Source organism: Drosophila miranda, assembly GCF_003369915.1.
Source record: "Drosophila miranda strain MSH22 chromosome Y unlocalized genomic scaffold, D.miranda_PacBio2.1 Contig_Y1_pilon, whole genome shotgun sequence".
In the NCBI taxonomy this organism is placed as follows: domain Eukaryota; kingdom Metazoa; phylum Arthropoda; class Insecta; order Diptera; family Drosophilidae; genus Drosophila; species Drosophila miranda.
In genome coordinates, this window is record NW_022881603.1 from 43770253 (window position 1) to 43795060 (window position 24808).

Here is a 24808-nt window from a genome sequence, read left to right on the forward strand (position 1 = left end):
AATTCAAATATTCAAATTGTTAACCTTTATAAAGTAATTTAATCCTATATTCTATTAAGGGGCGTCAACACTACTTTTAAGTACTCCTGAGTACATACATATGTAGATGTGCCAGCTCATAGAACGAATAGATAAAACCACACCATGAAAAACCAATACTTCATTAACATTTCTAACGCCCCAAATCTATCTGCGTATTTGAAAAGTAATTAAAAAATTTAATTTTGTAGTCTAATATAATTATAAAATCTTTTACCGTTTCTAGTCGCAGGCGACGGATAGAAGTGATATTTATGTGGGGAGTGCTGGTTCCGGCCAAGTGTTCTATGTACCCCTGCAAGCAATCTACGTGGAATCAAAGGATTTATTCTTCTCTTTGCCTGGCTTTCTGGAGCGCCAGTTCCTCTGACTCGGACTCCCTCCCTCGGATCAGCTGCAGTGATGCAGCTCGTTCGAGATCTAGTTCGAAAAAAAAACAATTCTACCTATTGTGCAGTGCGGAAATGAGAATATTTCGCATTGGGCAACCAATTTTTCAGAAAAAGGTTTGTTTTTTCGTTTATATGAACTTTTTATTGAATAAGTGAACGCGAATATTTTCTTTTGGTTTGTGTATCAGTACAAAGCTGAAAACTAAAATGAGGAATGAATTTGCAATGGCCTAGTCATTCATTATGCGAGAGATGTGCTATGACTATGTTATAAATATAATAAAGAATTCAATAAAGATGATTACAATTATTTTTTTAGCAATTTATTCATATCCTTTTTTTGCCTGGTCATCTTCAGGTCGACATCCTCGATTTTATAGTTCATGTTGTCCAGTAGCTCATTTTGCGATTCAATCTCAGTGCCCAAATCAGTTGCCAAAAACTTCATGCGCGACAAATTGTCACACATATCTTCAAGATTTGAGTCCAACTGGGCTTGAAAAGGGTTGCCAGCCTGGATTCTCCGCGGATCCGACTTACTGGATGGTTATCGTAGGGCTCAGAGGGTGACATGGGAGCGGATGATCCCCCAAAGACTCCAGCGTTAACATTACTGTTGGCTTCCTGCGAGGATCGACTGGCCGTGGGCGAGGCCGTGGCCGAGGTTGGCTGATCTCGATTGCCTGACAAATAGTTCTTCAGTCCACCGAATACACACTTTAGACAATTCAGATGACGCTGGCTAAAGCGTAAGGTCGAGTTGATTTCATCCAATTGATGTGAGGTCTTTTCCAACTGCTCCCGTTGCTTGGCCAGCTCTATGGCCGTGGCCTTCCCAACCTCCTCGGTTTCGTAGAGCAGACCTGTTAGAGTCTTCGTGTGTGTGATCAATTAACAACGCCCCTTAATTGGCGAGCCTTTTCTGAAATTTTTACCCAAGCTTTTTTTCGTCGAGTCTAGAGTACGTTGCTCTATTGCTCGTCTCTTCTCTGCGTACGCCTGCCTCTGAGCTGAGATTGAAGAGGTTGTAGAGTCCTCGTCATCATCGTTTTCGAACGGGTTGGTGCTGCGCTGCTGTGGTTTGTGGCTGCTAGCACTTGTTCGCTTGTTCTTCAGAAACAAATCATCATCGACATCTTCGAATCGGTCCACGTCATCAAAGAAATTGTGCACTGGCTGCAGATAATTATTAGCAATGTCGTTGGCAGACTACGCGAGCAAATCGAGCGAGAGGAAAATTTTTTTTTTTTTTTTTTTTTTTTTTAGGATTTAAGTTACCAAGCTACCCGTGAGTAGCGTGGGATTATTTGGCCGCCCGCCTTTTGAAGGTGGAAATTGCCAAGTCAAAGAATAGAAGATGTTGGAGTACTGTTTATAGCTTTACATCAATTTCGTCGATGAAGTCAATTAGTGTTTGGTACGCGCTGATGTTTTCTTTTTCAAAGAATTTGTAAATATCATTATATTTTCTTAGAGATGGGAAGTTTTGCCTTGTTGTGTTGTACTTTGTACAATTGAAAATTAAATGCGAGGCGTTATCGATACTATCGCATGTATCACATATGTTACTAGGAACTACATGCATTTTGGCGAGAGTGTGCCTATCGAATGCGTTACCACTAAGCAGTCTGTTGATTCTTTTAGCGTCAATGGCTTTAAGCTTAGTTTTATTTAGGAACCACGGTTTGGATGATGTTGAGGGGAAAAGCGAGCAGTCACCTCGGTGCTTGATACTAGCAAACTCGGCGTATTCTCTCTCCCATTCTGCTTTTAAGATTCTGTGTATTTCGCACATAGCGTCTTTAAGGTTCCATTTAACCACTGTGTATTTTCCTCGTCTGTGGGCTTCTTTGGCTGCTGCGTCAACTGAAGTGTTCTGAGGGATGTTAGCGTGTCCGGGAATGTAGTGAACCTCTACAGTTCTTAGATGTGGATTTTGTTGGATCTTTTCTCTGATTTTGTAGGCGATAGAGTTATCCTGAATGTTCTTCGCCAGAATGAGGGCCCCGTTTCTGCTGTCTGTCAGGAGCGCGACACGAGGAAAATTGTACAAAATAGCATGGTCTAATCCAACACAACGGACCTTTTATAGGTCCAAGTGAGCTTGGGGGCGGGAGGCTCTTATCCCCCCCCCTCCCGGCTACCGCCTTAACCTAACCTATGGTCTAATGCCTTCTCGATAGCAAGGAGCTCGGCGGACAACGAGGAAAGGGTTTTGTGCGTGTAATAGCTATCTAAAAAACCTGTCCTATCGTGCAGGAAAGCGGCGCTGGAATGCCCATCTGCGACTGACCCATCCGTGTAATAGATTTCAAAACCACCCTTTGTCAGCTGATCCTTCTTTTCCCCGTGGAGCAGCATGATACCTGCCTGGTCTATAGCGTGCTTGTTGGGTGCAGAACCCTTGAAAAATTCTAAGTCGGAGCTAATTTTAGTGCAAAATGAAGCTGTGTTCTCGAAAACCTCAACTCTATCTATTATGCTGCCAAACTCCCGATATGCCTTAGCGTAGCCCGTGTTTAAATCCCTATTTGCTGACACTGTTTCACTTGCTGGGAGATTAAATGCAAACACCTTAACCAACTCTTTCGCCGCCAGGAATCTCATCCTGTAGTCCGGGGGAAGTTCTCCTGCCATGTGATATATGATAGGAACGGGAGTGCAAATTATCAGACCCAGCGACTTTCTGAGGTGATGGTTGCAGTGGGATTTGATTTTGGCCAAGGCAGATTTGGACAGGTTGCAGAACGATGAGCACGCGTACTCTAGCCTACTTCTGACAAATGCCTTGTAAAATATAAGCCCTCTTTTGGGGCTGATACCATAGTGACACCCACTGAGTAATCTGAGAAATGCACAGTTTCTGTTCGATTCCGAGATGGCCAGATCAATGTGACCAGAGGCTGAGTTGTTTGCTGAGATAGTCCTGCCTAGGTATTTGATCTGCTCTACTTGTCTGATCTCAACTCCTTGATGCGAGATATTTAGCGCAGCTCTACGATTGTTGAAGTAAATCACTTTAGACTTCACCGGATTGAATGACAGGTTTAGCCTATTGCATTTTTCTTCGAACTTATCTATACTGTCTTCCAGCACACCTTTCGCAATGGATACGTCTTTATGAAAACAAACTATGAAAAAGTCATCAGCATACTGAAACAGTAAGCAGTTATGACTGTTAATATCATGTAGTTCGGCTGTGTAAAGGTTAAAAAGGGTTGGGCTGAGACAGCTACCCTGGCTAACACCTCTGTTCACCTCTACCTCGCTTTTGCCCTTTATGAGAATTCGTCTGTTAAGGAAGCTGGAGATCCAAGCCGTGAGGCTTGTATTGAACCGCATATCCCTCATCCTGTGCTCGAGTGTGTCCACTCTTACGCAGTCGAACGCTCTTTGTAAATCTAGTCAAGCTGCGACAACCTGACAACCCCTCGCCTTCAGCGCCAGAACTTTGTTGATAAGGTCGTTGATGCAAAGAGCCGTGGACCTGTTTCTCCTGAAGGCATAGGACCTGACCGGCAGCAGGTCACAGTTTGCTATGTGCTCGTCCAACTTCAACTTTATCAACCCCTCTATGGATTTAAACAGCGTGTTAATCAAACAAATCGGCCTATGGTTTTGGAAGGAAGTAGGGTCTGCATTCTTCTTGGGGATGGGTACCACTTTTATCCTGCGCCAGACTTCAGGGATGACGCCACTCAGCCATACTTTATTTATAATTTCAAAAATGTCTTGTTTTTTCCCACTTGGTAGCTTTTGAAGCATCCTGAACGAGATGCCATCAGGGCCTCTAGCCGAATTGGGGTTCCTGGTTTTTAGGAAGGCCAGGAATTATTCCAGTTCCAGGGGTTCCGGGTCGTCTGGTCCTAATAAAGGGGCAGGAATTTTCTTAGGGGGCCTACTGTTTGACGTGGATGGGGTTACTTTAACCATATTGAGAAAGTTTTTGTCATCTTCGTTCGTCCATTTGTTCCCTACATTTTTGATTTGACCGTATTTTTTGATGTTCTTCACCCTGCTCCACATAGAGGGCGATGAGGAGACCTCTTCTATAAACTTGGAAAAGTTGCGCTTTCTAAGATTTTTTACGTGATTTTGTAGATTTTTGTCAGCTTCTAAGGTTGCTCTGGCATCAGCCAATTTTTTGGTGAGGTAGAATTTTTGCCTGCAGGCGTTTCTCACGCGAAAAAGTTTTTCCGTTTCCTCGTTCCACCATTTCTTAGCAACGTACTTGTTCTTGCTTGGGAATGTGACCGTGTTTTTTAAGGTCAGGGATTTCACTTTTTCATTGAGCTCCTCCAGATTTGAGAAATCACTTGCACCCAGAATCCGGGCTATTCTGTTGTGAAGGATCTTCTTGCCTTGGAGGGGGGCATTTAGGCCTTGCACTGATAATACAATTGGGAAGTGGTTGCTGTTCGTAATTTTTGTTTTGAGGACTTACCAGTTAATAGTTCCATTTCTGTAGTTCGAAAAAGAAAGGTCAAGAACGGAGAATTGAGATGGGCTCCTGGAGAAGGTTGGCGAACCGTCGTTTAGGCAGATAAATCCGGCCTCCCGGGTGGAATTCTCAATGCTGCGACCCTTGCGATCACAGATCGGACTTCCCCAGATAGAAGACCTAGCGTTGAAGTCCCCGCCCACTATTGAGGGTATGTCAAGCGAAGCCGCGAATTCGAAAAACTTTTTTGTGCCCGATTTAAATTGTGAAACTGTTGTTGATGGCGGTGCATATATGCTAAAAATATTGAAATTGCTCTTGAGGTTTAATGTTTTTATTCCTAAAATTTCCAAGTCGTTCTCTATTTTTAAAATGCTGAATTGAATGTTTTTCCTGACATAGATGGCAGCCCCGCCGTAGCCGTCCTCTCTGGGCCTGCAGAAAAAGTTATAGTCTAAAATGCTGCAGTCCGCGTTGTTCAACACCCAAATCTCTGAGAGGATGGCAATATCTATTGCGTTCTTGTCTAGGAACATTGAGAGGAGCTGTTTGTTGTTGTTGTGTGTCAGACTTTGAATATTTAGCTGAAGAATCTTCATTGTTGGATGTTTTGAGAACCAACTGCCATCCCTTGGGCAATCTGACGCCTATCTAGTTCTGCGTTGGAAGCATTGACAAATTCTCTAATTTCCTTAATAAATTTATTCGCTAAAGAATCCCCTTTAATGATGTTGTTTGGATCAATCAGGAACGCTGTGAGTTTGGCTCCTAGTGCGTTTAGCTTATCCTGGGCCAGAGAAGATGCCACGGATGAAGATCTCACAAATTTCTCGCTCATTTGGACGTAGTCTGAGTTTATTGAGTTCTTCCACTCTGCCATGTTGGCTGCTGCCTTGGCCGCCTCTGCGTTCCGGGCGGCAACCCTATTGGATTTGGTCACTTCCGCGAAAGAGGTGACAGAATGAATTTCCCTGGCGGACTCTAAGCTGTTATTTAAGAATTCAGGGGAGCGGTTAGATTGCCAACTGGGTCTAGGAAATTCCCCTTGATCCCTTAGGTTGGGGGAAGTTCTATCAAAAAGGATCGGATATCTAGCCTTGACCTCAGCTCTAGTTAGGTTTTCCAGTGTCATGCACTTTTGAATGGCGTACGCTTTTTTCCTGGCCTCACACTGCGGGTGGGTGGCAGCATGTTCCCCCTTGCAGTTAGCACAGACCAGCCCTGTGCAGATAATATCTTTGCTGTGATCTTGTCCGCATTTGAAACATTTCGCTCCACTCTTGCAATGTTGCGCCAGATGGCCAAACCTAAAACACCTAAAACATTGAATAAGCTGAACAAAAGGTTTCACTTCTACTTTAGAATATAGAAAATTGATTTTGGTTGGTAACTGCTCTCCTCTGAACCAGAGTTTCACCCTGCCAGTAGGTACACGTTCCCCCGATGCTCTATCCCTTCGCGTAATCCGAACTATCTCCTCAATTGGGATATCCGAGGTTACAAGCTCCGCTAGCTGTTCCTCCGAGTAGTGCCCGGGATCCCAAAAATTAACCCTGCTTTTTGGACGAAGTGCCTAAAGATTCGGGTTGAGTACCCTTGAGCAGCGAAAACACTGTTTTCCACTAGCCCGTTTGCACACTCCGCCGACCCGCACACAATCTTGCACCTGCCATAGCCCATTCTAGCAACCTCCTCGATATCGCTAATGCCCTGTTTCAGCAGTAGATCGGATAGATCAAACTGGTTTATAGCAATGCATACAAACAATGTATGGGCCTTTATGCCCCTCATAATACTTGTTAACGATGATTTTGCGGTTACTTCCGTTTTTCGTACTCACGGAAGCCACACAAACCGCGTCAGTCTTCTCTCTCTCTCTTTCGTCGTAGAAATGTTTGATGTCATGCTTGTTGTCGTGTTCGTGGACATGTTTGTCGACACGTTCGTCGACAAGTTTGGTTTCTTGCACAGCAGTTTAGAAGCGAAAAGCTGCGGAGCCGTTTTTGCCGCCATCTTTACTCCTACCCGCATGGCGGATTTAGCTTCTCCTTCCCTTTTTTTCAGCGTTTCCATGCGAATTTTAACTCCCGTCGCCTTCTCCGTGGCCATCCTTGTCTTTCCTATGCTTGCCATGCTTCTCAGGGTCCAGACGGAGTTCCAAGAGCCGTTTTAAGAGTTATTCCGGAACGCCATGCAGTAAATTCCAGGTTTTTCGACTTAATTGATGAAGCTTTGGGAATTTCTTCGCGCCGTCTTCGTAGGCGTGTGAGGCACCCCCAGAAGCTTCGGAAAATGTCTTTTTGATTAAAACTATCAGCGAACGTCTTGAAATATGTTAATTTTTTCCTTCCGCAAACGCGCCATACCAGTGTTGAACAACGTTTTTGCTTGTTATTTTGAGAGGAAAATTTAGTTTTTCAATGTTTTGATGTAGTTTTTCTTTGTTTTTATTTTTATCTGTCTATCAATGTCGCAATTTAAGTTTATCAATAGTTGCTGGTTCATTTCGATCTGGTGGGCGGCGATTATGAATTGAACTACTATCGAATCATGCTAGGTTTATATACTGTACATGGATGCATTTCCCAAATCGACGTGATATTATTCTGGAGCTGGAGCAGATAAAGAATGTACGAGCAACATGATGGAACTTAAATACAAATAATTCGTCAGTATATTTCGAAATTTGTGACGTATTTTCGGTATATTTCTGATGGTCAAACTGTATATTTTATCAATAAGTCCGCAGTCGCACTGGTCGGCAGGGTGACCGTTTACGGTTTTTTTTAAATATTTTTAGGTATTTTTGAGGTCAAAATTGAACCGACGGTATACTTACGGTATATTGGTATATAATGGTATATTTTGTCAATTTCATCAATCTATAAAATTTCATTTTCAACGGTATATAGAAATCCAATAAAAGCAAGTAAAACCGGATAAAATTAGGTGGGCATGGCTAAATGTTGTATATAACTAGTAATATTCCACGGAATATCAAAAACGAGGAATATGTAAAATAGGACTTGGACTCGTCAGAATATTTACGGTATATTTTTTAAATGAGACGGTATATTATGGTATATTTCTGAGTGTCGGACGGTATATTTTAACGATCAATCCGCGTTCATACTGCTGGTCGGCGTCGCAGTTTTTTACTTTTGTTTGAATTTTAAATTGAATAAAAATTGAATAATAATTTAGCAAATAAAATAGCCATTTAAATTCGTTGCGTCAAGTGTTACATATTGTGTTACTAATACGTCCCACGCATAACATAACCCGCAAAAGAAAATAAACAAATGCAGTGTAATACACAGCTTGTGGCCGCGTCATGTGTCATAGCGGTATTGATGTCGACGGCGCAGGCAGGACTGCAGCCAGGTGGCAAGATAATCGAACTGGACGAGGATAATTGGCATTTGATGCTCAAGGGAGAATGGATGATTGAATTGTGAGTTAGACAAAGAGACTCGCTGCTCTCTACATCCATCCTTAACTCCCTCCCCGCCTGACGTAACGCAGTCGCAGTCCGGTGTGGGGTATGCCTCATGCGGCGTGTAAATGCGGCAACAATCTTGCAACAACAACCACGCCGGGCAAGCTGGTTTTGTGGAATGTTGCATACCGTTCTTTGTTTGTTTCTGTGCGCAGTGCAGACTCATGCTGGTGACGCAGTCCCATTCCCACCAACCCCTCCCACACTCCCGCACTTCTCGAAGGCAACTGTTTTAATGTGTATTTTCAGCTTTGCCGCTTGGTGCCCGGCTTGCAAGAACTTGGGACCCACTTGGGAGCGGTTTGCACGCGTTGCGAAAGATGTCAAAGTGGAGGTGGCCAAAATCGATGTGACCACATCGCCATCCCTCAGCGGACGTTTCTTTGTCACAGCCTTGCCCACTAGTGTTGGGTCGTTCATGAACGAACGAACAAAAATGAACTATTCATGGAAGTGAACGAACTGAATAAGTTCATCTTATTCGTTCTTTTTCGTTCATCGTTCTTTTTTGTTCATCGTTCTTTTCCGTTCGTTCTTTTTTGTTCATCGTTCTTTTTTGTTCATCTGTCGTTCTTTTTTGTTCATCGTTCGTTTTCGTTCGTTTTTGTTCCTCATGTTCGCTATGTTTGAGCTGGTATGGCAGCTCTTTTTGTTTTGCTCATTTCGTTTTGTTCGCTATTTTTGAGTTGGTATGGCAGCTCTTTTCACATTTTGTTGTGGCGGACTCTGGCAAGAAAGTTGAAAAGAAATTTAAACTGTTTTGAAATGTCGCTTAAACGTAAATTTAGTGCTTTATGGATGATGACAAAAAGGCAAAGTGCAAGTACTGCAAGTCGGATTTGAGTATAGCCGGAGGTTCACAGAGCAATTTAACACGGCATTTGAAGTTGAAACACCCAGCTTCTCTCGATGAAATTGAACGACAAGGAAGTACTGAAGCCAGTTATTCTGCCGCCACAACATCGCAGCAAGAAATAACTGCATTTGTTCAGAAGCCACCGACAGCGCGTAAAAGTGAGCAATTAGACAAACAGTTAGTGCGAATGATTTCCAAAGGCCATCATGCTCTCCGGATCGTGGAGGAGCCGGATTTTAAGAAGATGATAGAGGACGTTTCAAATTGCCCTGGATATAAGTTGCCCACACGTAAAACGCTGTCTAATGTGCTACTTCCAAATATACACAGTGAGTTAATTGCCAATGTGAAAGAGAAGATAGCATCTGCATCTGGAGTTTGTCTCACAACTGATGGATGGACATCGCTCACCAATGAGAGTTACATAGCTGTAACCGCACACTTCATAGACAAAACGAATATGGAACTATCTTCGCATATGCTAGCTTGTGAAGCGTTCGGTGAGAGGCACACAAGCCTCAATCTTTGCTCTTTTCTTCAGAGTGTTGCAGCTGATTGGAAAATTTTAGATAAAATTACTGCAATTGCATCAGACAATGCTGCCAATATCGTATCAGCGATAAAATTGGGAAATTGGCGCCATATTCCATGCTTTGCCCACACTTTGAACATCATTGTACAGAAAGCACTGGGACCAATTGACAGTGTAAGGGTCAAAGCAAAGGCAATTGTAGAATTTTTCAATCGCAGCTCATCCGGATTCAAGAAGCTCAAAGAAATTAATAGCCAATTAAATCTTCCCGACCTTAAGCTGACACAAGATGTGCCTAAACGTTGGAACTCAACATACAAAATGTTTCAGCGCTTGTCTATTTTAAAAGATGGAGTTATGGTGGTCATTTCCCTTCTACGCCCTGAACTAGTACTGACCCAGGCAGAATGGGAAATTATTGATGGTGTATTGCCAGTGCTGAAGCCATTTTCTGAAATAACAACTGAAATTTCAGCAGAGAAAAATGTCACCTTATCAAATGTTATTATAATGGCCACATTGCTGCATCAATCCATAGCCAAAGCTATTCCAAAAGATGATTTTCTACGGGCAGTCGTAGAAAAACTCAAAGAGCAGTTGACCGTACGTTTTGGGTATTTGGAAAATAATATTTTGTATGCAGAGAGCACCATACTAGACCCAAGATTTAAAAAACGGGGTTTTAGGTCCGATGAATGCTATGAAAGAACAGTTGCAGCTCTACAATGTAAGATCGCTCAAACGGGATTGGTTGATAATGTTGCTGATGATCTGTCTTCACAAATCGAAACCGTCAAAACGTCGCCAACCAAAAGTGGCATTTGGGACGAGTATGACAAGCAGTATAACCAAATAACAAAGCCAAGCTGTAACACGGCTGCTGCCATTAGAGAGGTAGATAAATACCTAGCAGAAGAGAACATCAATAGAAAGCAGGACCCTTTGATCTGGTGGACCCAGCGAAAAAATGTATATCCACGACTATACGAATATGCGTTGAAACGTCTTTGTTTGGTGGCCACGTCGGTGCCATGTGAGCGCCTATTTTCTGCAGCAGGAGAAATAGTCCGCAAAAGACGAACGCTTTTGACGCCCAATAAGGTTGAAAGCCTTATGTTTTTACATAATAATATGTGAAATACTTAAAAATGGTGTGTATTTTATAGGTTTTAAAATTATAATGGACAACATAAGTAAAATTGATTATTGTTTTTCAGCCCCGACTTCTAAAACATAAAAAATGGAAAACGAGATATGTACTTAATTGAAACTGTTGGTTGTGTCCTAACGATATCAAGTACTAAGTACGAATTAAAATAAATTTAAGAAGTTAAAACGTCAATGAATTGTAGTGCATTATTTACATATAAGCTTAAAACTAGATATGAGACTTTAAAATTGAACTAAGAACAAAAAGACCGATAAACAAAACAGGCCAAAGAACAAAAAAGAACGAACTAAAGGGACAATGAAAAAAAAGAACGATGAACAAAAAAGAACGAACGGAAAAGAACGATGAACAAAAAAGAACGATGAACGAAAAAGAACGAATAAGATGAACAAAAAGGAACGAACTAAAAGAACGACTTAGTTCACTGCATAAAAATGAACGAACGAACTTATTCAGTAAATTGAACGATGTTTACCCAACACTATTGCCCACCATCTATCAGTGAGCCATTAATATAACCGTAGAACTGACCAAACAAACACTATCATCTAATGTGATCCTTTGCAGCGTCAAAGATGGCGAATTCCGTCCGTATCGTGGAGCCCGCGACGGGGACGCTCTGCTGTACTTTGTGAAGAAGCAGCAGTGGCAGAAAATTGAGCCGCTATCCGCCTGGAAGAAGCCCGATACCATACACATGTCCGTGCTTTCCTATTTCTTCAAACTGTCGCACACCCTGAAGGTACGTTCACCTGCTTGAGTGAATTGCGATGAGCAATCCACTGTGTTTATGTCTACTTCTCACACATCAGTTCATTGCATGCGGGATGCGGAAGCTTATCACCGCCAACTGACCCTTGGTGTTGAGAGCTGATTACATTCCATTCCCATTTGCTAATTGACTCATAATTCTGGTCTTTGCTCTCTGCATTGCTTCGTGTTGTTGTTCATATACTAATAGCACACGCAAAAACTCTTTAAGGACTTCAACGGACGCCTTCAAGAGGAATACGGACTGCCCACATGGGGCTCCTATGCTCTGTTTGCAATCGCCACCATATTCCTTGGAGCTGCATTGGGACTGCTGCTGGTGTGCCTTGTGGACTTTGTGTATCCACCCAAGAAATCGCAGCGACAAAGCTTCTCCGAGTCTAAGGATAATCTAGCTGAGGGCGTTGAAGATCTGGCCACCGAGGAAATCGAAGATGATGGCGAGGCTGACGACGATGATGATGAGGAGCAGCAGCGTGACAGCGTCGACAAAGAAGAGCCGGAAGACGAGAAGGAGGACGATAAAGCTGATGATGATGGTGAGTCGGAGAAGACCGACAAAGAAGTAGCGAAGCAGGGCGGCGATGCCGTGCCAGAAAAACTCGAAAAGACAGAGCAAGTGCGAAAGCGCAAACCTCGTAAGGCGGATTAGATCCAGTCGGTCTCAGTAATTGGACCAGCAGCAAAAGACTAACAAACTGAAATAGAATCGAGAAAAATAGCATTTTTCAAAGCAAATTGTTTTCACATATACTTTCAGCATGTCAGGTCCTCTGCTCTGCGCACAAAAAAAAGATTTTCCTTAATACCAGCATTAAAAGCAAAGACAGATTCCACGTGCTATGGCACCTTAACATGTATGTATTTCTTAAATATGGAAACTGTCGGGTCAAGCAGCTTAAATATTTTAAATTATTGCCAGTGGTGCGGCCCAAAGGAAATGCATTTTGGTGTTGTCGTTTCCAATGCCCCCACTGCAAAGATCATTTGCTACCGCATATGCGCATGCAGCGGAATTCTTTCGTCTCCTTATGTCGCAATCTCTCGGACTCGGCTTAACAGCGTCCCCGAGCAGCTCTAACGCTCTCGGGCTATCATACGCTCTCGCTCGCGTCTAAGCTTGCTGCATAGGGCCCGGCAATTTGGCCCGTCAAACCTTGCATGGGCAGTCTTGAGCTAATCGTCGCAGCTATTAGACTAACATCCTCGCATCAATCGTTCGCCCCAATCATCCCCATATGTACATACGAGATAAGTTGGTTTACATATGCAAATAAATTGTGAATTATAAACAGCCTCTCGACTTTCATTAACTTCAAATTGCAACAGTTGTTAAAAACGCTTAATAGCTTAACATTTGGTGACCCCGACGTGATTGTGCAATAAATAATCCATCAGTGCAATCACAAACTAATATAGCATTCAAAGATCTTAACTAATTGCCATCTCAACCAGTGTCATCGACCACATAAGTTATCCATACATATATACACCGGCCTCCCCTGCATATTCGGTAGTGCACGGAGCTGTTGGCTTGCGCTTCTCTTTTCGGTCATTTGTATATACAGTTCGTACATAGCTGTTCGCTTGCTGGGCTCGGTTCTTGTCGTCTATTGCTCGTGTTACTCTTTGCGATCATCTTCCCGCTAGAGACGTTGGTCTTTCTGCTAACGCTGCCGCTACCATGGAAATTAATGCTGAAGCTTAAGCTTAAGCTTTGAAGCTTAAGTCAACGGAATTATGCGAGAAAATGAAAGGGTTAGCTACCGCTTGGCAGAATGAGTCGTTAGACTGTGACTACTACATGCTCGTGGGAAAGCAAGAGCAAGTCGAGAAGTTGATCAGCAAATTTGAGATGTTTCACGGCGAGCTTGAGGAATTGGATCGAAGTGAAATTCACAGTGGTTTGTGTGACATTTTTGAGTCACTTGCAAGCTCGCTGAAGGCGGCGATTATGAGGGAAATGGCTAAGAGTAGCGGCCGCATGCCGTTTCATTCTACCTTGGCTGGAGGAAATACTACGGTTGAGTTTGCCGGCTCGCAATTTCTACCTCACCGTAGACAAGTACCATCCCTGCCTCCTATACAATTGACGACGTTTAGCGGCGGGTATGCGAACTGGACGGACTTTTATTCAATGTTTGCCACCATCATCGACAGCCATCCGGACTTAACAAACATAGAAAAGCTCCAGCATTTGCGTTCCTGTCTGCGGGATTCGGCATTGGAGACTGTTCGGTCGCTGGAAATCTCAGATGGCAATTATGCTGTGGCATTAGATTTGTTGGAAAACAGATTCAATAATCGGCGATTGGTCTTTCAGGCACACATCAATGAGATCTTGGCGCTCCAGGCTGTGGAACCGGGGTCAGTGGTCATGCTTCGGGAGCTTTCAGACAAGTTCAATTCACATATGCGCGCGCTCCAGAGTTTGGGCACCACTGAGCAGATCGCAGGATGCATCGTCGTGCAGGAAATTCTCCGAAAACTGGATCCAGCGAGCCAAGAGAAGTGGGAGGAACGATTCAACGACCCCGCATTCGCAAACTTAATTCCGTCGTGGGAATCTATGGCCTCGTTCTTGGAGCAGCGATGCAGATCATTGGAGACGATGGACTTTTCTATGGCAAGCTATGCGTTGAGCAATCAGGTGGGCAGAAGTAGAAAGCATAATAATTCTAGGTCAACATTGGTTACAACGAACCAAACCGTAGCACGCTGCGCGCTGTGCAACGATGGTGCTCACGAGGTCCAGCACTGCCAGAAGTTTAAAGCGCTGTCCCCACAAATCGCCATAAAGAAGCCAAGCGGCTTTCGTTGTGTATAAATTGTCTCAGAACAGGGCATCGATTACTTCAGTGCACCTCGAGCAACTGTCGTACCTGCGGGGGTAGACACCATACCCTCCTTCATTTTGGTAGCCCTGAAGATACCGCAGTCCAAGGGAAATCAGCGCCGTATACTCCATCTCAGGTCAAGCTACTGCCAGGATTGCCTTCAATTCAGAACACGCGCTTGGGATGGGTCGTGTCTGGAAGTTGTTCGCGTTTAAAAGGTTCCTCGTTGATGGTCTCCCGCGCTCGGGCCGTAGCTGCTGAGGATAATAGTCCAGAGGATCGGCTTGAGGTGCTTCTTCGGAGGTTTTGGGAGGTAGAAAATTGCATCGCTCCAATAATAAAGTCTGCACTTTGTGCAGCATTTCCGTCGACTACATAAAGGCGATTATTGTGTTCGGCTGCCAGCAAAATATAATTTGGATCTCCTTGGAGAATCTTACAATCAAGCGCTTCGTAGATTCCTGACCCTTGAGAGAAAGTTAGATCGTCGCCCTGATGTTAAATCTCAGTATGCAGCATTTATAAAGGAGTACCTTGATTTAGGCCATATGTCTCAGGTTCCTACCCAGTCAATCAGCAATTGCCGATATTTTTTGCCTCACCATTGCGTCATGAAGGAAGATAGTTCTACGACCAAGCTTCGCGTCGTTTTTGATGGATCCGCTTCAACCTCATCTGGATATTCCCTGAACGACGTTTTAATGGCTGGTCCCGTAATCCAACCCAAACTGTTTCATATTCTTGCTCGATTTCGGTCATACGCCGTTGCGATTACGGGAGATATCTGTAAGATGTATCGTTGTGTAAGAGTCTCGACCGAGGATAGCAACTTGCAGTGTATTCTGTGGAGAAACTCCAGGGAAGAAGACTTGCGTGTGTTTCAATTGGACACCGTTACTTATGGGACGAAGCCTGCCTCCTATCTATCTGTGCGAGCGATGCATCAGTTGGCAATAGACGAGCAGATGGCGTTTCCAGTTGGAGCTGAAATCCTTCGCCGTGACTTCTACGTGGATGACTTGATATCTGGAGCCAGCTCGCAGGAGGAGGCTATCCGGATTAGGGAGCAAACTACTGGAATTTTGTCTAGAGGTCTAGAGGTTCAGATTGAGGAAATGGTGTTCGAACTTGCCTGCTGTGCTGGATGGAGTTTCGGAAGAGGACAAGGAAACATTTTTGAAGTTCGACGATGGCAGCCATGTGACTAAAACTTTAGGACTTGCGTGGGATCCGGTTTCTGATCTACTATTATTTTCGTTCTCGGCCCTTCAATCTTCTTTGAATTCCTGCAGGCGCTCTGTTTTGTCATCCATAGCGCGATTCTACGATCCTCTCGGACTAGCTGGTCCCGTAATTACTAAATCCAAAAGCTTTCTCCAGCGTTTGTGCCAAGAGAAGTTGTCCTGGGATGAAAGCCTTCCAGTCGCACTGAACACCGAGTGGCAGGAAATATGCACCAGTTTTGGTCAGATTCGTCGACTTGAATTTCCTCGGCTCGGAAGGAGCACATTCCAGACTCTACGCTGGAAATTCACGGATTTTGCGATGCTTATGGTGCATGCATTTATGTCGTGTCCAAGGGTCAGCATTTCAGCAGTCACTTACTTTGTGCCAAATCTCGTGTGGCTCCTTTGAAGACACTTACAGTACCAAAGTTGGAGCTTTGTGGAGCGGAGTTGCTGGCTAGGCTCATATCTGAGATAGCTGGAATGAATGTATTCAAGGAAGGTGTTACTGTTGGTGTGATTCTGCCGTTGCGCTCTCTTGGATTCGGGACGAGCCGTCAAGATTTAATATTTTTGTTGCAAATAGAGTGTCAACGATTCAGGAAATGACCGAAAAAATGGAATGGCGCTATGTTCCCACAGCTTTAAACCCAGCCGACATTCTGTCTCGAGGGGCTCATCCGACTGAGCTGAATGAGTCACCTCTTTGGGCTTATGGTCCTCCATTTCTTTGCGGCTCCTCAGATGACTGGTCACCCACTGTGCTAACTGATAAGCCAGCCCTTGAACTTCGTCGGAAGTCTCTTCTGGTCAAATCGCCCTACATGGACATTATTGCTGATTCCAAGTATGCGAATTCATTTTCTTCTTTGCAACGCGTTTTCGGATACATAAACAAGTTTTGCAACCGAATTTTGGCGCCCCGGACTCACTGTCTCAGACATTGAACATGGAACCCAGGTATTGCTACGACTAGTCCAGCGTACTCAGCTATGGGAGGACATGAAGTCACTGCGGGCAAGGGAGCAGTCTTCTCATCGAGCTCAATCGCATCGTTATCGCCATTCATGGATCAGTTTGGACTTCTCAGGGTAGATGGTCGCATGAAAAACTCTTCCTTGGATTTTGATGGCCGTCATCCCATCATCTTGCCCAGCAGCCATCCACTGACTCTTGCAATAATCTCCCATTTTCATGAGCGGAATCTGCACGCTGGTCCTCGAGCTTTGCTTGGACTAATTCGATCCCAATATTGGCCTATTGGGGGAGGAAGACGGTAAACAAGGCAGTAAACAAGTGCGTAAGATGCTTTCGACTGAAGCCCAGGGTATTGGAGCATATTGTGGCGGATCTTCCAAAGGAGCGGCTCGATGGTTCTCATGCCTTTGAGATCACAGGCGTGGACTTCTGTGGGCCGTTTTTCTACAAACCGGAGGCACGCAACAAGGCTCCAATCAAGTGCTACGTCTGCGTCTTCATTTGTTTCGCTACCAAGGCTGTTCATCTGGAGCTTATAAAGTACTTATCCACAGTTGCTTTTCTACATGGACTAAAGCGCTTCATATGTACCAGACGGAAGCCGCGGCAAATTTGGTCAGACAACGCAACCAATTTTGTCGGCGCTAAGAATGAGCTGATGGAATTAAAGCGCCTGGTCCTCAGCGATGACCATCAGAAGGCGCTGCTGGATTTTTGCTTGGTCGAGGCTATAGACTGGTATTTCATTCCTCCGCGCTCCCCTCGTTTTGGTGGTCTATGGGAGGCTGCAGTGAAGACGGCCAAGTACCACTTCTACCGTGCGATAGGCAACTCGGTTCTTGGATTTGACGAGCTGCGGACGCTGTTGTGCCACATCACGGCAGTGATTAATTCAAGACCTTTAGTTTCAATTTCAGAGAGCCCTGCCGATCTAGATGTTCTAACTCCAGCGCATTTCTGACGTCACGCAGCTAAACTTCGATCGCCTGGACGGCTGGCAGCGCGTTTCGTACCTGCAGCAGCTCTTTTGGTCCCGGTGGAAGGAGGAGTACATAACGTCACTGCAGCAGCGCTCAAAGTGGCGCACTGCGAAGCCTAGTTTAGCAGTCGCAGATTTGGTTCTTGTCAAGGATGAGAATCTTCCTCCCATGAAGTGGCCACTGGCGAGAGTGGTCGAGCTTTTGCCTGGACGAGATGGCGTTGCCCGAGTTGCTGTGCTGAAGACGTCATCTGGAATCACCAAGCGCGCCGTCAACAAGCTGTGCCTGCTGCCCCTTAAAGATGCTGTTGAAAGCCAGGCTTCCAACGGGGGAGTATGTCGGGTCAAGCAGCTTAAATATTTTAAATTATTGCCAGTGGTGCGGCCCAAAGGAAATGCATTTTGGTGTTGTCGTTTCCAATGCCCCCACTGCAAAGATCATTTGCTACCGCATATGCGCATGCAGCGGAATTCTTTCGTCTCCTTATGTCGCAATCTCTCGGACTTGGCTTAACAGCGTCCCCGAGCAGCTCTAACGCTCTCGGGCTATCATACCCTCTCGCTCGCGTCTAAGCTTGCTGCATAGGGCCCGGCAATTTGTCCCGTCAGCCCTTGCATGGGCAGTCTTGAGCTAATCGTCGCAGCTATTAGCTATTATCCTCGCATCAATCGTTCGCCCCAATCATCCCCATATGTACATACGCGATAAGTTGGTTTACATATGCAAATAAATTGTGAATTATAAACAGCTTTCATTAACTTCAAATTGCAACAGTTGTTAAAAACGCTTAATAGCTTAACAGAAACTGTAAACGAAACGTAACAATAACTAACTTAAACCTTAGTCGTACACTTTCATTTTTGTTGTAAAAGCCTTGTGTTCATAATTGTTTTCCTTCTCGATAATGTAAAGCATTCTCTAAGCATTTCATTATGTATTTGAATTTGAATCAAATTTCAAAAATGATGTATTAAAAAATAAATTTAAACACAAACCGTAATCACCGAATGTAACTTTTAATTCATTTTTTGTGAGCATCATAACTGAATGTCGCATTCAACCACAGGTGCATATGGCAAATCCCGGTAATAAAGGTCTTAATATCGAAGCTAGGATACTATGTACTTATGTATGTATAGACACGTTCTAGCCATTTTGTTAGAATCAATAATCGAAATTACCTTTTAACCATTGCCTTTTTGTTTAAAATCCATTTTTCTTTTTGAAGATATTTTATCCAAGAAAGTCTCCACTAAAGTAAAATTATTTATTTGTAATTTGTTCCTTTAAAAATAAATACAAAAATGTTGAATGATATAAATGTTTCGATTTTATTTTCTTACATTTTCGTTCAGTTTATTGTAGGAGAATATAAAATAAGAAATAATCCCTGCAATTTCGATATAGTTAAGGGCTACAGATAATGGAGAGATAAGTGAGAGTGTGTGGGCCAAAGGTTTTTCAATTTCCAATAAATAGTATTTGCCAAAAGTAGGAAAAAACTGTCACTATTGCTTATAATAGTTGGTTTGTTGTGTCATACAAATACATATGTGTATATAATAGTCCTATAAAAGAGTACAAAATGATCATACAAATATGTTTATATAAAAGGTGATTCATCTTAAGCGTTGATCTGCCTGATCTGCGTTGGCACTTGTGATTTAAATCGGAATTAACTGGTTTAATTACAACATTTTGATTGTTAACAAATAACGTTTCTTTCAACAAATTACTATGGCTATTGTTCGGTTTATCTGGGGGATCATCAGGATAAGGTACTTGTGGTGTGTGTGTATATAATTAATTTCATATATATTAAATATATATTTGTTTGGTTGTAAAAGTTGTACTATTGCAGCGTATGGAGGAGTTTTTTGTGGGATAGTTTTGGGATCAGGATTAGGAGAAATAGGGATTGGTTTGTTTCGGGTGTGTGTTTTCAATTACTTTAAGTAATTGTCTGTGTGTGGTTTGGAAATTTTGCTGTTGTGAATTTTACGCGCAGGCTGGCCTTCAGTTAATTCGTATTCCGTTCAAAATGATGTGATGTCAACAAAAACAATTGTTAATTACTTTGAAATATTTAAAAATCAATTGTCGTCGTGCGCCTCAAATGCAACTGAAAGCAGACTTCCAAATCTCGAACATTTTGCATTATGTTATAGGGCTTTTGTGGGGCTTTGCTTTCAGCTTCAGATATTTGTTGTAAAATTAACGTGGTAACTTTTTAACAAAGGCGCACTTCTGGCTAAATATACTACTACTAAATAACTAACTGAGGTATGAGTGTGTGTAGTGCTGTTGCTGGGTGGTTTGGGTGCAAATTTTTGTTGGGATAAAAATTTGAGAATTTTGTAAACCGGTCTATTGCATAAAATTGCAGGTTTTTGTCCGTCGTCGCTCGGCCCCGTGCGTGCAACGAAGGCAGGCGTGCAACGAGGACAAGTAAAAAATCGTAGCAAACTAGTTTGGTTGGTAGTGGCCGCCAGGGCAGCAAAGGAGCGAAAAAGGACTCCTCCGGCTGCTAGGCCACGAAATCGAGCGGCCTGTTGAAGCCACCCTTGCGGTTCATATACTGGCGATACTTGCGCTTGAGGATTACGTGCACTTCACCGACATCATTGCCCTCGACCTTCTTGTTCTTAGTGGTGTCGAACGTGCAGAAACCCATAGTCTTGAGCATCTCAACCTCTTCCGTCGATTTACCCTCCAGATCGGCATCATTGATCTGGGGACGATCAGCAGCTGCTGCAGCAGCGGCCGCTGCTTTGTTCCGTGTGGTTCGCCTGGACGTTGATGGTCCCGAGCTGCTGTTGTTGCTGCTGCTATTTCCGCCGCCAACAGCACCGCCGCCGCCGCCTCTCGAACGTGATCTGCAAATTGGGAATTTCAGCTTTGGTGAGTGACAGTTTCGTTCTGCAGTGGAAGATGATTACGTTTGGGTCGAGAAAAGCTTGACAATTAATTGGGGCAGCCTGGAATCGCATTGCATCGGGCTGTGCAATTGGAAGTTTTTTATTTAATTACGGAAAGGAAATATGATACCCAGAAGAACGAGAACCAGAGAACGAGAACGAGAACTTCATTAAAGGGTCGTATGGAATCGTATGTCTATCATAGCTAGGGCATAAACAACATATTGACTAAACGGATCTAATGTGTTTCGTGTTGCTTTTTATACCCGATACTCAAAATGAGTATTCGTATTATTATTAGATTTGTGGTAAAAGTGGATGTGTGTAACGTCCAAAAGGAATCGTTTCCGACCCCATAAAGTATATATATTCTTGATCAGCATCAATAGCCGAGTCGATTGAGCCATGTCTGTCTGTCCGTCTGTCCGTCCGTCCGTCTGTCCGTCCCCTTCAGCGCCTAGTGCTCAAAGACTATAAGAGCGAGAGCAACGATGTTTTGGATCCAGACTTCTGTGATATGTCACTGCTACAAGAATATTTCAAAACTTTGCCCCGCCCACTCACGCCCCCACAAAGGGCGAAAATCTGTGGCATCCACAATTTCGACGATACGAGAAAACTAAAAACGCAGAATCGTAGAAGATGACTATATCTTCTAGAGTGCAAAACCAGATCGTATAATTATTATAGCCAGAATCAAGAAAACAATTTCATTTTTTCTCGCCCTGTCTCTCTCTAACACACACGTAGCATAGCCGGCTTTGCTTAGAGTAAAACATTAGCGCCTAGATCTCACAGACTATAAAAGCTAGAGCAACCAAATTTGGTATCCACACTCCTAATATATCGGACCGAGACGAGTTTGTTTCAAAATTTCGCCACACCCCCTTTCGCCCCCGCAAAGGATGAAAATCTGGGGATATTCACAAATCTCAGAGACTATTAAGGCTAGAGTAACCAAATTTGGTATCCGCACTCCTGTTAGATCTCACTATAAAACGTATATCTCAAAATTTCGCCCCACCCCCTTCCGCCCACACAAAGGACGAAAATCTGTTGCATCCACAAAATTGAGGATACGAGAAAACTAAAAACGCAGAATCATAGATAATGATCATATATATCAGATTGCTGAATCTGGATCAGATCAGATCATTTTTATAGCCAAAAGGAACAAATCAATTTGCACTGGCTACGCAGCACCCGACGTCACGCTCAGACTGATTTTCTGTCTCCCTCGCACGCACTCCTTGTCGTGTCGTTTAATATTAGCGGCGTCTGCCGGAGGAGAGCCATACTGACTTAGTATCGGGTATAACAGTAGAGTTGCGGTCTTCGCAGCAACTCACAACGTTCCCCCTCGTTTGTATTTCGCATTGTGCTCTTAAATGACATTTTATAGAAGATAACAAAGATATCGCTTAGATCAAGTACATATATAAGGGTTTGATTAAAACGCAATGTCCGCCTAGGACATGTCCTCAATCAGGGCCGCGCGTAATTTGGTTGTCACCGCAGCCGGCTGTGCCTGATTCAGCTTAAAGACGCTCTCAATCACCGATATCTCTGTGGCTGTTGTGTTCATGCCCACAACGGTTCGCTACCACGGTTCACCGTTCCAGCTACGAGTGGAACCTGCAGCAGAGAAGACAGCTCGTCCTGGTCCTGTATGCTCGTCTTGGGATGCACCATGCCTCCCTGGTTGCTCAGTACAGTGTAGGAGCCGACCAAGGTGTTGTCGGCAATGGTCTGGCGAAAGAGGACGTCCCCGATAATCTCCTCTGTCTCCTTGTCCAAATCAGGGTGAACAAGGGCCAATAATCGTTGCAGGCCACCACGTTGCCCAGGGCTGAGAGACGCTCCTCCACCCGCTGGATCTTTACGGCGTCTGGCAGACTATTGCGCAGATGCTGCAGCTCTTCGTCTGTGGTCGAATTGGGCACCAGCAGCCCGTTGCGGTTGCCGACAGTGAGGCGTCCGATGATGCGACAGCCTCCCACATTTGCATGCACCACCGGAATGGTCTCGGCCAATTCGGCCTCGAAAGCACTGTAGAAAATCTCAGAGCCGCCAATGGCGACTAGACAATATGTATTTGTGAGTTTGGTGAAGACGCCGATGTCATCGTTGTTCTCGAATTGCACGCGAAGCGCCATTTTTACTGTCTTTTAAATTCGATTCTTCCTCTGTGTTTGTTGAGTGGAGTGGTGTGTATTCGGCTTGACCTAGTTTCTAGATATGTTTTATACTATTTTCAGTGATTTTGTTCGACGTAGTGATGAAATTCGGATAAATTTCACTTCACGTGGTAATTATTTAGGGCGCCGACAGAGCTGCAAAAGAACCGATAACCTGCTCGATAGCTTTCTCGTGGAAAAACTATTGAATGCCCTATCGATATTTTGTAACTTCAGTGTTTATGACCCACCAATACATAATGTGTATGGATAAATAATATTGGGGATATTACTTTTTATACTTATCGTTTGGCTTGGTTTTTGGTACACTACACTTTGTTATTCACCTAGAACGCCGTCCACCTCCGCGCGCACGATCTCTGTCACGGCTGCGACTCCTCTCGCGTTCACGATCGCGGTCACGACGACCGCTGCTGCTGCTCTCTTTCTGCGCCTCTCTTTCTCTGGATCGTCGTTCGCGTCTCTTTTTTCTCTCTGTGCGCTCTTTCTCACGTCTTCTGTGGGCTGGAGAGGCGGGTCTGCGACTTCGACCCATTTTTCCACACATTCTTCTGCGTTTCTTTGGGGGTTCTTAAACTTTTAAAGTTATGCCTAAATAGAAGTCACACGATTAACTGACATCCCAGAGTATGGTAATCGGTAAAAGTGCCACTCTTACCGTTGCTTTATGCTGTATCTAGCATTAGTTGGGCGACACCGGCATCGGGTAAAAACGCGCTAAACTTAAACTAAAACGTAAAAAAAACAACCTTACGGCGCGACGTTGGCGTCAGTGTGACCGCGGACGTATTGGTCAAATATACCTTCTCACCTTTTCATATACCAAAATATACCGCCTCATTTTAAAAATGTACCGTAAATATACTGAAGACTTCAAGTTATATTTTACATATTCCTCGTTTTTTGTATTCCTTGGAGTATTACTAGCTATATAGAACATTTAGCCATGCCCAAATAATTTTATCCGATTATTGAATCTATTTTTAAATTGACTTGTATATTTTAAACACTTGCTTTTATTACATTTGGCGTAAAAAGAGGTTTTAGCGAAAATGGTCAAACAAAAAAAACCTAAGAGAGAGAATCGTTCCTGTTTCTAAATTTTGATATTCCGTTGAATAATGCGGCTAACTAAAACCTTCGGCCCTGCCCACATAGTTATATCGCATTGATAAATACATTTTTTACAAAATTAACTACTTTTAAGTACTCCCATTTATTGTATTTTGACTAAAACAAGGTTAAAAATCTTCCGAAAAAAACAGTCGCATTGTTGTCCATCAATGTTGCTGGATGTTGCTTTTTAGCGGAGTGCTGTCTGTTAAAGATGCTGTCTTCCAAGCTGTTTTAAACCGTAATTAATTAATAAAATATTCTCAAATTGATAAGTCAAAGACCCTATTCATGAATTGTGATTAGTTTCCTATGTATACATATATCCTGATCCCGATACTCGTTCTTGGTCTTCAAAATGGCGTTGAAGTACCTTTTATACAGAGACTAACCTAACTAGTTTCTGCATTCATGACAGCCTAGATGACAAACATTTCCGCAATTCTATAATATCCTTTTCAATAGGGTATGGGATGCAGAATGTTGCCCATGCTCGATTTCTCGGCACATGAGTCTGGCCCATACAATTGAATGTTGCCGGAACCTTTGTGCGGGAATGATCAAGTAAGAACATGCTGCTGCGTCAGCATGTTGTGCAATACATTTTGGAAGATTTTCATTGGCGGAAAGCAAAAATCGCGTGTCCGTTTCAAAACCGTTTAAGTTACCAAAACCGTTTCCGTTAAACCCAACCTCATGAAAATATAAGTTTTATACATATATTACATGTGGTGTACGCCTAATTCTGTTTTTACACGGTATTGTTTAACACGGTTTTTAAATAACACTGTTTGAAAATAAAAAATTTTAAATTTTTGCAGACGATTTTATTCCATTTAGCATGGTTTAAAATAAGA

The 24808-nt window shown here is 43.5% G+C and overlaps 3 protein-coding genes and 2 pseudogenes across 3 annotated transcripts in view; 2 read left to right on the forward strand and 3 right to left on the reverse strand.

The window, feature by feature from the left end:
• The window catches only part of LOC108159433 (dynein light chain roadblock-type 1-like), a 76786-nt gene that overhangs the window by 16410 nt on the left and 35568 nt on the right, over positions 1 to 24808 (forward strand). The window lies entirely within an intron of this gene.
• LOC117190101 lies at positions 690 to 8151 on the reverse strand (annotated as a pseudogene).
• LOC117190257 (thioredoxin-related transmembrane protein 1-like) lies at positions 7999 to 12434 on the forward strand. Its single transcript, XM_033395314.1, has 3 exons — positions 7999 to 8326; positions 11498 to 11672; positions 11892 to 12434. Exons 1-3 carry the CDS (start codon positions 8175 to 8177, stop codon positions 12351 to 12353), a joined length of 789 nt encoding a protein of 262 aa, XP_033251205.1. The 5' UTR covers positions 7999 to 8174; the 3' UTR covers positions 12354 to 12434.
• LOC117190272 (U4/U6.U5 small nuclear ribonucleoprotein 27 kDa protein-like) lies at positions 19030 to 23602 on the reverse strand. Its single transcript, XM_033395346.1, has 3 exons — positions 23497 to 23602; positions 23165 to 23429; positions 19030 to 20598 (listed from the first exon to the last, which is right to left on the reverse strand). The coding sequence occupies exons 2-3, from the start codon at positions 23383 to 23385 to the stop codon at positions 20250 to 20252; spliced, it is 570 nt and encodes a 189-aa protein (XP_033251237.1). The 5' UTR covers positions 23386 to 23429; positions 23497 to 23602; the 3' UTR covers positions 19030 to 20249.
• On the reverse strand, positions 22004 to 22934 carry LOC117190268 (annotated as a pseudogene).

What these genes read in the sequence shown, in the direction of transcription:
- LOC117190257 (XM_033395314.1), top strand. Translation starts at nt 8,175, where the DNA reads ATGCAGTGTAATACACAGCTTGTGGCCGCGTCATGTGTCATAGCGGTA. An exon ending in GGAGAATGGATGATTGAATT is followed by an intron (nt 8,327 to 11,497) that starts GTGAGTTAGACA and finishes GATCCTTTGCAG; the next exon opens with CGTCAAAGATGGCGAATTCC. An exon ending in AACTGTCGCACACCCTGAAG is followed by an intron (nt 11,673 to 11,891) that starts GTACGTTCACCT and finishes ATATACTAATAG; the next exon opens with CACACGCAAAAACTCTTTAA.
- LOC117190272 (XM_033395346.1), bottom strand. Translation starts at nt 23,385, where the DNA reads ATGTGTGGAAAAATGGGTCGAAGTCGCAGACCCGCCTCTCCAGCCCAC. An exon ending in GGAGGTGGACGGCGTTCTAG is followed by an intron (nt 20,599 to 23,164) that starts GTGAATAACAAA and finishes CCCAATTTGCAG; the next exon opens with ATCACGTTCGAGAGGCGGCG.